Source organism: Nicotiana attenuata, unplaced genomic scaffold (assembly GCF_001879085.1).
Source record: "Nicotiana attenuata strain UT unplaced genomic scaffold, NIATTr2, whole genome shotgun sequence".
Classification (NCBI taxonomy): domain Eukaryota; kingdom Viridiplantae; phylum Streptophyta; class Magnoliopsida; order Solanales; family Solanaceae; genus Nicotiana; species Nicotiana attenuata.
In genome coordinates this window covers 89,932-103,581 of record NW_017671787.1, presented here as the reverse complement: position 1 = coordinate 103,581, position 13,650 = coordinate 89,932, and the positions used below count along the sequence as shown (strand labels likewise).

Sequence of the window (13,650 nt, the reverse complement as noted above, 5' to 3'; positions counted from 1 at the left end):
ATAAAAGACAGACACTTGGAACTGGTTCTTCTATCTGGTTCATGTAGCTTCAGGTTCAGACACTTGAATCACACAAGAATTGCTTGCAAAATGCCTTGCTATTTTGCTTTCAACTCATGTTTAACTTCACCGTTTGTGCGTACCTGTAAAATGAGAACATCCTAAAATATATAGAGTTAGTAGAATAAGATTAACTAGAGTTCTAATGCTATACTCTTCCATGGTGAAAAAGTTCTAGTTATCTTCAACTTCTAACTCCTCCTTATCTAGGATATAGTTCTCTCGAGTAAGGAGTCCTTCTCCTTATCATTTATGCAATATTTTCGATCAGGAGATATCACATATAACCACTTAATCTTATCCCCTTCACGTGCATGGCTTGTGCTTGAATCTACCCGTGTCTGTGTATACTGTGTATGGACCTGCTTCATGCTTGAGTTACTTTGTTAATCATCAAAACAAACTTCACTTGAGCCAACAGAAACATATTTCATAATCCTGCCAAACAAAACGATTATGTTCTACGCATGTAAATAACAAAATCGGATATTAGAACAAACGATTTTGTTAGAACTGAGAATGGTTCTGAAACGCAAAGCCGGTGTCAACAGTCTCTAGGTCGGGCAGTTTGGAAACTGGAGCTTGCATTTTGTTGACATTTTGTAGAATAATTTTGCGGTTAATAATCCATTGTCTTGCTTTTCTGTCAAGAAAAAAAGGTCGCAATCAACAGTCACTTTCTCTTACCAAAATGGATTAAAAATGCTTTGGCCCTGTATAGAATTTTCAAATCGTATTGGCATTTATTCAAATTACATGTTGTTTTAGATTCCCAATAGGGTGCAACAACTTTGATCTTTGTGTCGCTTGGAGAGAGAGCAGTAATTTCCTTACTCATACGATCTGCTATGCCGGGAAACATAGTTGAGCCACCACTAATCACAATATTTGAAAATAAATCTTTCCTAATATCGACATCACATATCATGATTGAGTTGTAGATTTTTTCATGAATTCCTATCTCTTCCTTTCCAACTAATGAAGGCTGGAAGAGGACTTCAGGGCAACGGAACCTCCCAGCACAAATATTAATGACTTCTCCATCAGGAAGCTCATAGCTCTTCTCAACTGATTTTGGGAAATTTTTTGCCTTCTCAATCTCCTGTTCAAAATCCAGTGCAACATAAGCATTTGTCTCCTTCATCTCGCGAAATATACCTGTTTCAATTGTACGGGTATAGGATAAAACACCCTCCTCCAGTAGAAACTTTATGAGTGTTTACCCTCGAATCCGGATAACAATTGAATTTATATGGGGTTTTAAGGATCCGTGAACTAAAAGATACAAAAGGTTTTTAGGTTGAGGAAAATAAAGATAAAGACTCAACAATTGCTGTTAAAGTAAATAATCGCAGAATATAGTATTGCCTAGAACAATTGTGCTTCCCTCCTTTTATACATTCTGATTAAGGGTAAAAATAAGGTAGGTAAATTGATTACATCGTGGATCCCTGTAATTACGCCTTAATGGCCTGAAGTGGTTGAGAAAATCACGTTTGGGCGAGATATCCGGCGACGCTTGATTATCCTTTACGAGTCCGGCTTCCGACCTTGTGTGTTTCTCCATCCGGTGGTGACTCCTTTCGAGCTCTGTAACGGTCTCGAAATGACTCGACCTCGGTTGTAGACGTGGCCGTCGCTCTACCTTGCATCCAGGTCGGGTTCGATGGCCCCAACTTGCTCCGGACCGGACCCAACCCGGTCGGGCTCAAGCAAAAAAGGGTATCACCCAATACAAAGCGGGAGGTTAATTTGACTTTGTACATTCTGAAAAGAAAAGCAGATTTTATACAGTGTGTTTCAATTATTTGAGAAGATTGAGTGTTCATTTTGTATTTATGTCTTCCATTTGAACTTATAAATTCTGAATCCATGGCGTGCTGTTTTTATAAAGAAATAATATGCATCTTCTAGTGTCACAATTATTGGAGCATATTTTGGATTCTTGTCCATTTTATGAATTTGAATTTCAAATTTGAAAGATGGTGCAGAGATATACTATATAGTAAATATTTTAATGAAAATACGTTGTTGTACTGTCCACATATTTGCCGAGATTTCCTCACTTTATAATGGTCTAATAGTGGCTTTAGAACACCATCAAAAGTTGGCGGTGAAATAACAAATATTCTTTTCATTTTAAATTAGATATATTTCGGTTCGAGCCTTAGATATAAAATCGTATTTGATAGAAAATATTTTACCCATAAAGTAAAACTTTACAACACAAATCCAGATTAGTCGGACTTCAAAGCAGAAAAAAATAATAGAGGCTTTAAATACAAACTTTTCCCACTAGTATTTTAAACAAATAAAATATAGTGAAAATGTGTTAACAATATATAAGTATGGTAATAATAATTATTTTGAAAAGTTATCTGACAAGAATCTACTCCCAACTAATAGTAGATATCACATATATGTATATAAAAAAAATAAAAAAATCTCCATTATGGCTTATTTTTAGTTGAATCTACGTTGAGATGTAAGAGTTTGTAGATCTTTCGAGACAACTTCTTTCTATGTGATTTTAGGTCTACCTCATTGATAAAGGGTGAAAAGTACATGTTTTAAGTGTATTTGTGTATTAATTCTTGTAAATCGCGGGAGTTCACACTACTTTTGAAGTAAAAATATGCTCATTACGTGTTTCTTATGTGTAGGAATAAACTCGCGCGGAAAAGGATCAAATAGGAGCAAAACTGGCGAAAGAAAAGCTGAAGGAAGAAATCTGGGATATCGAAGCGAGGTTCGCTTCGCCAGACCGGGACCGGAGCAGGAAAAAAAAATCAGTTTCTCTAACCCGAATTAGGAGAAGCCAATCCCAACTGAACCCTAAATATAGAAATAATACTCCCTCCGGTTCACAATAAATGTCCAATTTGCTTTTTCATTTTGGTTCAAAATAAGTGTCCAATTATGTAATCAAGAAATAATTCAATTTGTTTTTACAAAATAACTCCTATGTACATATCCCAAAAAAGTTTTCTTACTCCTCACATTAAATGTTTAATTAGGGGTAGTTTAGTCATAGTAGGTATTTTTGTATAGAATTTAGTATTTTCTTAATGGGCGTGCTAAAAGCAAATTGGACACTTATTGTGAACCGGAGGGAGTAGTTAGCCACTTTTTGAACTGGGAGAAGACTTTGAGGAGGCAAGAACACACTTGGAAGCAGAGAAAAGCTATAATAGAGTTTGGAAACCATGAAATTCTTGAATTCTTCTTTTTCCCTTTTATTACTGATTTTTCTTGATAATTAATTAAGATTGCTACCATGACTATGTGTGGCTAAACTCATTTATTCCGGGTTTATGGTTTTACATGAGTGTTAATATTCAAAGATTGATTTGATGATTTAATTTATTATATTGGGTTGTTTATTCATATCCCGACCTAATTATATTACTATCTAGCTAACAATGAAATACTATTATAATGAATCTTGAGTTGAACTTAAAAGAGGTAATTCTTGATTGCAATAGAATTTGAATAAAGTGTGATCTTGAACCTAATCACTGGGGAATTGATTTGCGAATACGGATAGAAATATATCTATTTGTCGTGCTTAGCCAATTGTGCAAGAGATTATTAATGCGTTCTTTTTATCTCTAATCTCATAGTAATATACAACAACAACAACGACCTAGTAAAATCCCACTAGTGGGGTCTGGGGAGGGTAGTGTGTACGCAGACCTTATCCCTACCCCGAAGGAGTAGAGAGACTGTTTCCGAAAGACCCTCGGATACTCATAGTAATATAGGGTTTAATAAATTTAATAAGCGAGTAGAAGTTGTCAAATTTCTACGAGTATTCTTGTCCTTGCAGGTTAATAACCGCGATAAATTGATAAGTCAAGTTGATTGAAGAATTCAACAGGATTGTTATCCAATCATCACCCTAGAATATTATTTCTCACTGAATTCAACCTTTCGCGCTTAGTGTGCTAGTTAATTAGTTCTTCTTTTAATCGTAACTTTAGTTAGTAGAATTCTTCAAACAAAAATCACCTTGAAATTGTTCTTGACCCGATAAATTAGAATTTGCTTGATTTAGTTGATAATTGATCACAACTACTCGCGGGAACGATACTCTACTCACTCTTTATTACTTGATTGATCGCATATGCTTGCGTGTGCGATTTAGGGCAACATCACATATATAAAAAAAATTCTCCATTATGCCTTATCTTTAGTTAAATCTACATTGAGATCTAAGAGTTTGTAGATCTTTCAAGACAATTTCTTTCTATGTGATTTTAGGTCTACCTCGTCCTCTTTGGATACATTCATTCAGCATAGTTTCATACATGTGAACTGGTGTATCTATAGGGTAACGTATGATATGACCAAACTATCTCAAGCGGCTTTCCATCATTTTATCCTCCATACGGGCTAATTGCACCTTTTGGCCTATGCTGTCATTTTTAATATTGTCTAATCTTGTATGACCGTATATTCATCTTAAAATCCATATCTCTTTAACACTTATCTTGTAAATATGTTGGACTTTAGCAGCTCAACATTCACTACCATATAACAATATCAAGTTTCTATTGAGCTCATATATTACGAGACACGCATTTATGACTATCTCAAACAGTAAAGAAATTCTGGCGAAAAACTAAGAGCCTGTTTGGCCATGAAACTCTTTTCACTTTTTAAAAAAATCAGTGTTTGGCCATAAAATTTCAAATTTTCACTTGAAGATGGATTTTGAAATTTTTCGAAAATTTTAAAAACTCCAAAAAGTTATTTTTCAAAATTTTCACTAAGATCACTCGCAAAAATTTAAAAACAGCCCAAAATTATATTCATGTCCAAACATAACTTCAATTTTTAAATATCATTTTCACTTTTAAAAAAAAAAATTAAATTTTTTTTCGAAATTTTACAATTCTTATGTCCAAACGCCCACTTAATAACTTCATTACCAAAATAATAGTCTTCTATTCTTGCATTAACGTCTTTTGTTCACTTTTATCACTTCAAACTTTAAGTTCGAATGACACTTATAACAAATGCTTAAACCCCACTTGAGACAAGGCATATGAGAAACAGAGTGTTATAAATGGATCAATTCATCATTTGCAAAGTCGAAATTTTTGCAAACCGCACAATTACAAGAGAGCAATGAAGTCATTTCAGTAGAAAGCAACATATTCTTCACTCCATTAAGTGAATTAATGGATTACCATGTGGAAGCACCATCTTAAGAGTTGTCTAGGTGTTAATGCATAACAGAAAGAATGTTTTCTGTTTTGGACTCCGCACTGTGAATAATTAAATACGATAAATGTTGATGTGCGCATAAAGTTTCATATTGGTATCGGAAAAGATTGGGAGTCTACATATAAGGTATATGGATCTCTTAATGGTGTGAGGCATTTTGGAAAAAACCGCAGGGGTTTGGCCCAAATCGGACAATATACACCATGTTAAAAGTGTATTTGGGCTAATTTAGCCCAACAACTGGTATCATCGTCCAAGTTCAGCGGGACGAGTATGAAGATGGCAAAGTGATGGTGCGAGACTCGGTTTGGGGACACGCACACAAGAAGAAGCTAGTTGCGGGCTTCGGTTGCTATAATACTCTAACAATGTGGGTGACACTTAGTGAATCTCGGAAATAGACATGTGAATTGTGGTAGTGAGCCACGTGAAACTTAGTTGAGGGGGAAGATTGTTGGTGTGCGAACAAAGTCCCACATTGGTAGCTGAAAAGATTAGGAGTCTACATATAAGGTGTAGGGATCTCTTAATGGTGTGAGACCTTTTGGTTTGTGGGAAAAACCATGCGGGCTTGGCCCAAAACGGACAATGTCTCAACGTGTTAAGAATGTATTTGGGCTAGTTTAACCTAACAATAAGTATGGTATATACAATTTAATATTAAAATATAGTCTAATCTCTCTATAACAGTTATTCTCTATAACAGCAATTCACTATGATGACCAAGTTTTTTCTTCGGAACTAATTTTTCATCTTATATTATAAAATATATTTTTTGTAATATCATTTCGCTATAGCAGCTAAAAATTATCGGAACAATCGAAACTATAATAAAGATGTTTGACTATAGTTGTCAATGTTTCTAATTTATAGCAATAGCAGGGAATATAAATAGTATCGATCGAGTTACAAGTCCAATATCAGAAAAATAAGGCTAAACTTGATCAGGTACCATCCGAAATTGCTCAATTTTGTCTTGCATTACATTCTAGGTCTATTCATACATTCGTTGTTAGCAAGTCGTCTCATAGTTGCCATTGTTATTAATGAATTCTAGCATATCCATGTATTCAAATTTATTAATGATCATATTTTAAAATTATCCTCAACTTGGAATTCAGTTAAGTAATATTAGATCAAAAGTTTAATAAAAGGTAAAGTTACTCAATTTCGGATAATACATGAACAAGTTTAACCCCTTATGACTATACTTTCTAATAGAAAATTTTATTTTTATATCTTCTATTATCGCTTGAATAACTTGTCACTCCAAAAAACTTTTTTTCGTTATGAATATAAATTGTTTTACCTAGAAGATGACGGTATATTCGAATGTATAGTTGTGATGGTTGTTATGAATCAGCCACTGATGTTTGTATTAATGTATGCTGCACACATTACACCTCTTGGAGTGCGATCCTTCCCCGAATCGTACGTGAATACGAAATACTTCGTGCAACGAACTGCCCGTATTTTAATTGTAATTTTGCGTGTGACTTCATATCTAGGTAGCATGGTGGCGAATTATTTGTTCTTGAAGCACAATTTTGATAAATAATACTAGTAACAATTTATATATGAGTTCCAAACATTGTAAAATTATTTTTCTTTGAAATACGCGCGACTTTTGATATCATTTGAAGCTTAAGAAAATGGACTTAGAACCCGTTTGGGTTAGCTGATTTAGAATAGCTGATAAGCATTAGGTGCTGAAAAGCACTTTAAAGTGCTGAAGTTGATTTAAAAAATAAGCAGTTACGTGTTTGGATAAAAGTGCTGAAATTAATAATAAGCAATTGAAGAACTGAGTATACAAAGAGTTTTGTTTTAAAAAGAAGTGTTTTAGAGATAGAATAGTAAATATTTTGGTCAAACCTAAAGTGCTTATAAGCTGAAATTTGAAAAGTTTGGGGACCAACTTATGGCTTTTGGCTTGGCTTATAAGCACTTAAGTTATGAGCACTTTTAATTTTACCAAACGCGTAGATAAGCCAAAAAGTGCTTATAAGCCACTTTGACCAGCTTATAAGCTTAGCCAAACACCCTCTTAAGCAGTTCACTTTGTTCAATGTAGTCAAAATTTTACACATCATAACCTTGTCATTCTAACCAAACATTATAATAGAGTTCACAATTTCAACGAGATAATCTTTTTTTCTTCATTTCATAACTATTTGTAATCTCTCATCATGAAGTTTAAATTTCTAGCATAGGTATGTCATATGTGGAATATATCGCAGGTCTAGTTAGGTTGAAACAGTTTCCTCTTTAGAAGTATCTAAAAAGTCAATTGTTGCAACACTCTAATTCTAACTTCAAAAGGCCATTTAAGTATTATTCTATTTTATCTAAACACTTTTTAAGAAAAAGATAATTTTTCCCCTTTCTTTCTTTTATATCTTATGTTTTAATTACTTTTTTTATCCAAATTCACCACCAAGTTTCAACTCTATTTAGCTTTTCGAGCCGCAGAGAAAATAAATAAACAATAAGATAATAAAAAAATAGCTACAACATGACAATATTTAATAATTTACAACATGACAATGTTTTAATAATTTCACAGACAAATCTACCACCAAACATTAATTTCACAAAAGAACATTTCCAATATCTATAAACATTAATTTCAAAAACATGATTGAAACATAACACCTCCAAAACTTTTGTCCTACCTCCTACGCGATCTAAGTCAACAATATTCTATTAATAATATCTATACAAGATTACATAAGTCACATGTTTGGACAAAAGTCATGGGTAAAGGTATCAAGATTCAAGGTTGTTAGGTATATATGTTTTTTTTATAGAGTCCTTTTTGTTTTCTTGCATTTTGGTGGTTACCTTAGTAGCATTAGTAATTGTGTGAATCATTTTATTTAATAATTAAAATTGTTAAAGAGTAAATACTTTTATTTACTTATTTTTTGTTTTCAACATGTCCTCTTACACTTAAACATTTTATTTTCTAAAACCGTGACAATGAAACTTGAATACTTAAGGTTCGTTTGATTTGAAAATCAGTTATGCTGGATTAATTATGTTGAAATTAGTTATACAATAACAATCCTGTATAATTTCAATGGAGTTTGGGTAGGATAGTGTGTATGCAGACATTATCCCTACTCTGGGGGGCAGAGAGATAAGATAAAAAGAAACAATAGAACAGTAATAACAACAAAGGCCAGAAAGATATTACCAGCAACCTAAGAACTAACAAAATAGATGAAAAAAGCAATAGCAATATCCAGTAATAATGGCAAGATAGTAGAACCAGAGCGGAAAACTAGTATGAAAACAACATGTACTACTATCGGTCTAAGTTAATACACTATCAAACTAATCCTAAACCCGGTACGAAGGAGAAAAACGCTTGACTACTTACTAACCTTCAATCCTAATGCTCGACCTCTACACCTTTCTATCAAGGGTCATGTCCCGATAATGATTAGTTATCCTAGTATTATTTCCTATTGACTGTTTGTTATGTTGTATTACTCTTGGGATTGTCAATTTTACTGCTTTATCCGGGGATAACTTATTATCCACCATCTGACAGGTATAAGTTATCCCGATACTATTTTTAATCCTGAATACTTATCCCAGGACCAACAATAAATAAGACGGTACTATATTTTTATTCCAAAATTATTTTTGCTTATCCACCGTATAAAACCACGCCCCACATGTTCTAATTAGAATTAAATTGAGCGAACAATCTCATCTTCGAATTTTAAAAAATAAAATGAATATTTTTATTTATTTATCTTGAGCATGCAACACAAAATTATTTGGTGGCTCCTGAGTCATGAGGGTTTAGTCACTATAATTTCTTTGGTGAACTTAATTCTGGCATAATGAATTTCTTTTCTTGGTCCAAATTATCCCAAAATTTTGTCTCGTGAATTTATTAATTCCAGCAAGAAATGACCTGTTCTTCTTGGCCAAATCGAATATTTATTTTGTCAAGCAATATTCCACATTATTTCTTTCATTTTTTTTATATAAAAAAAATCCAAAGAACAAGAGGGGGTGGGGTTGGAAATTGGTTTTTCTTTTTTTTGGGAAAAATTTGTTATTGCCATGACATAATATAGTGGCAAGTTGCCAAATAGTCCAGCACTGACTGATCTATTGTGCGGACCAGCTAACACTTTTCTTTGTTGCCTTTTTCTCTCTTTACACTCTCTCTCCACCTATACATACATATTTTCTGTATGTATACATGTGGGGGTAGTGGGGTACTGGGGGTTACTCCATAGATTGGACCTTGAAAATGCAAGATTTCAGCAAATCTTGGACCCCACCTTATTATTTTTCCAGATAGTGATCTATACACTATATTTGCCTAATTTTTCCAAAAAATAAAATATAATGAACGTGGCTTACGCGTTTGTTTTAACTTATATTTTTACCTTTTCTTCATATTTATGTGTTTAATTTGGCTTCTTCTTCTAGAACTATGGTTTGTCTAAAAACAGTTAGTATTTGTAGTTGGAAATGAAAGTGGTGGTGGAGCTTTGTTCCATGTGCTATACTTGGTAAGAGTAAGTAATTAGTACATATATTTTCTTTATTAGCCAAACTTTCTTGCTTTTTTCCTTTCTCTACTCCTGTTTTAAAATTGACTTTTGAGGGACTAATGTTGCAATCTTATCTTTGTTTTAGTTGCAGTTTATCATTTTTGTGAGTTGGCTTGAAATTGACTGGCAATTAAGTTTTCTTTATTGGGTGTTAGCTGTTTCTGAACAAGATTGGAACAAAAGCTTTGATCTTGGTGGTGAATTTGAAGTGGGGTTTCAATTTTTTGGAGGTCAGTTGGATGTTAAGCTTTGATTTTTTACTTCTGATGTTTTGTACTTTTGCTTACTATTTGTTGGACTGTTTGGTTGGACATGTTTTTATGTTTGCATTTTTTTGCAATTTGTCTAGCAATTATTGCAATTGTTTATACTGGCTTTTTTGGTTCTTGAAATTGCAATTAGGATCTGCTTTGAGCCCTATGAGAAATATAACACTGTTTATTCTTCTTTAATCTTTCTGTTTGTTTCACTGTTTGTGTCTCTCCCAGCTATTGGGAGTAGCAAAGAAAATGCACCACAAGATTTTATACAGTGTGTTGTAACTCATTATTTGATCAAGTTTCAATCTTTGGAGTAATTCTTGGTAAAGATTGTTTCTTCTGGTTGAAGGGGAGCCTTGGAGCAACGTTAAAGTTGTCTCCGTGTGACCTATAGGTCATGTGTTTGAGCCGTGGAATCAGCCGCTGATACTTGCATCAGGTAGGCTGCCTACATCACACCCCCTTGGGGTGCGGCCCTTCCCTGGACCCTGCATAAATACGGATGCTTCGTGCACCAGGTTGTTTCTTTTGGTTCATGCCTAAATATTCTTTTGCACTAATTGTTTGTCTCTTCCAGCTATTGGGAAGAGCAAAGAACTTACACCCCTAGATTTTTCTAGAAGTTCTAATATCTCTATGGTATAGATTTCTGTTATTGAAATCTCAGAACTCATTTGTTTCTGCCAAAGATATGATCTTTTTCTCTATTGCAGTTGTTACAAAGTCAGATTTTTATTTTGTATACAGGGTTGTAGCTCATTATATGATCAAGCTTTAATCTTTGGAGTAAACAATTGACAAAGCTTCTTTCTTCTGATTCATGTCTTTTTTTTTGTTCCATTTGATTTCAGAAAATTTCCCGGAATCCGAATCGGTGTGTTACAAAAGCTGGTGGATTTTGGTTTGTTTGTATAACGTTATTTACACAGTGCAAGGTGAAAGAATAAAGTTCTTTTATCTGCCTTCTAATGTTTAACCATCTCGGAGGTGGAATATGGAAAACCGAATCATGGACAAACCTTCTAATAAAGAAGGTTTATTGCACTTTGTGAACAAGGAAGAACAAGCAGAGAAAAATAGTTTGTCAATAAAAGAGTCGGAACCACACCACCTACTTAGACTTGGAAATCCACATTTTTCTGGAAATTGCACTCAGAAATTGTTCTTTCATAGTTCTCTTGGCTTACAAAATAAGCTTCCGAAGCATATAATAAGTTTCGATGAAAGATATTTCCTTCGCTGCCTTGAATTGATACATATCCATTCCTTAAGTGTAGACACATGCAATTTCTCTTCAAAAATGCAAAATTTATCAAAGAGTCTAGTTTCAAGAGAGATTAGAAATGAAAATATCTGCGCTAATGGCAATCTGGCGATTGAATGTCCTCAAGCTGTGGGGGCTGAGAGCTATGTCGCTGATTCTTCTGGAGAGTGGATTCTAGGTGCAATAACTGGTAGTAAGAGTATGCTGAACATTTTAAACAGTCCTTTACTTACCCAATTGGGTTCCGTAAACTGTACTGTTGATTCTGGGAAGGAAAATATACATGATAGTGAAGAAGCAGTGTTTTCTGATTTCATGAGCTCTCCCGGTGGTTTTAGTGTCAGTTCATCGGAGAAGCTACAGAAGGAGATGACGGTTCCGGAATATCACAGAAGGGTTCTTTCTGTGTCTAGTACAACTTCGACATGCTCAGACCAATCTTTTCTTTCGGCAGCTGCCCCTATTTCTCAAGGAATGCTCCAGAGGAGATGGAAAAATGGTTTGCCACATTATGTCTTTTCCATAGATGGTACAAAGGATGTTTATACGGCTGATTTGCTGAAGATTGACTCACCTGATGATAAGTTTCTGGATTATGTTTACATATTTCATTCACGACAAGGAGGTAAAAAGGAACGTGCCTTCTCTGAAAGAGAATCACATCTTGTAGGTAAAATGACGGTGTCAACTTCAGTTACACTCAGCTCAACCAAGTCAGAGATTATGGAGACTCGATTTGTTGTGTTTGGTTCCATGGATGAATATATGGATGAGATACAAACAAGTCATGTCCTCAGGAAAAACAAAAGATTGGCAAAAAAAGTAACAGATGTGTTCAGAACTAGTCAGTCTTATAAGCAGAGAAGCTTATCCAAGTTCGGGGGAACAAGTGCCATTCTTGAAGATTCTTGTTGGATGCCATCCGTAAATATGTATGATGATTATTATTCATGCGGCAATGCTCTTTTAGATCAACAAATTCCTCCAAATTTTGAGTTGGCTGCCATTGTTATGAGAGATTGTATTTATGACAGCTCTAAGGAGGCAGAGACTGGTGGCTGGGGTTTGAAGTTTCTCAAGAAACCCCCGTCTGGAAGCAAAAATGCAACTCCTGCGACGCCAATGGAAAGTTGTACACGTGGTACCACTGAGTGCTCGACAAGTATGGATGTTATCATTCCTTCTGGTTTTCATGGTGGACCCAGAAGCAGAAATGCTGGTCCGTCAAGCCTGTTGGAACGATGGAGCTCCGGTGGGCACTGTGATTGTGGAGGCTGGGACGTCGGATGCCCCCTCACAGTGCTAAAAACTGGAGCTGAAGCTTCATCACAAACTACATCTGGAGAATGTCAAACTTTTGATCTCTATATACAGGTCAGCCCTTTCACCTTTGGCATATGCACATTAATAATTCCTCTTCACTCTCATTTCTAGTTTCTGCTAAAGCTGTCTTGCAATCCTATTAAAAGTTTTTATTCTCTACGTCACTCATCAAGCAACTGTGCATTTAAATAAGTGGATCATCGAGATGTCAGTAGCTAATCTTTTCTTTCTTGTCGATTTCGTAGGGTTCAAAACAAAGTGCACCAGTCATGAAAATGGCGAACATCCACGATGGTTTGTATTACATCCATTTTCATTCCACGCTATCAGCATTGCAGTCCTTTGCCATAGCTGCTGCTTTCATTCATAGACATAGTCCTTTCCTACGACCGAAACTGTACAGGAAGTGAAGTAAGTGAACCAAAGGATGATATCTATTGTTATAGTTTTCTACTTTAAAAGAATTGACTGCTAGAAATGGTTCAAAGATATAACATCTGATTTTCTTTCATGTTATATTTATTTATCTTAGCTGGCAGATTATTAGATAGGAAATTCGTTAGCTCGCGTTATCATTTTGTTACTGTAATGAATGATACCACTTTAGAAGCAGTGGTTAGTGTATAAATTGTCAATGGGATGGGGGAATCCTTTTGTACTGTAACAGTTGATTAAGTGACTGAAACATATTCAGTTTTGATTAGTTTGTTCCTTTAGTCTTTGATGCAATTTTCAGGCATCAATTGAAACTTCAGCTATGTTTCATTTTCAATCTCTTCTACCTTTGATTGTATGTAGGACTTTGGCTTTCCTTTCCAATTTTCAAATATGTCAACTTCCTTGCCAATTCTTTAGTCATATTTATAGTTTGGTAAGCCAAATTTCATGGAAATTAGAGTCCCCTCCCCTCCTCTCTCCCTTCCCCCCC

At 34.7% G+C, this 13,650-nt stretch overlaps 2 protein-coding genes across 8 annotated transcripts; one reads left to right on the top strand and one right to left on the bottom strand.

The window, feature by feature from the left end:
* Positions 1–266: 266 nt before the first annotated feature.
* Positions 267–1,273, bottom strand: LOC109210206 (actin-like). Its single transcript, XM_019373579.1, has 2 exons — positions 841–1,273; positions 267–334 (listed from the first exon to the last, which is right to left on the bottom strand). The coding sequence occupies exons 1-2, from the start codon at positions 1,202–1,204 to the stop codon at positions 267–269; spliced, it is 432 nt and encodes a 143-aa protein (XP_019229124.1). The 5' UTR covers positions 1,205–1,273.
* Positions 1,274–9,444: 8,171 nt separating this feature from the next.
* Positions 9,445–13,533, top strand: LOC109210211. Of its 7 annotated transcripts, none has more exons than XM_019373590.1 (4): positions 9,445–9,833; positions 10,031–10,105; positions 10,987–12,773; positions 12,968–13,533. In XM_019373590.1, the coding sequence occupies exons 3-4, from the start codon at positions 11,130–11,132 to the stop codon at positions 13,130–13,132; spliced, it is 1,809 nt and encodes a 602-aa protein (XP_019229135.1). In that variant the 5' UTR covers positions 9,445–9,833; positions 10,031–10,105; positions 10,987–11,129; the 3' UTR covers positions 13,133–13,533. The 7 variants fall into 7 exon arrangements, with proteins under 7 accessions (XP_019229135.1, XP_019229134.1, XP_019229131.1 ...); XM_019373589.1 differs by having other exon boundaries at positions 9,967–10,105; XM_019373586.1 differs by having other exon boundaries at positions 9,961–10,105.
* Positions 13,534–13,650: the final 117 nt, after the last annotated feature.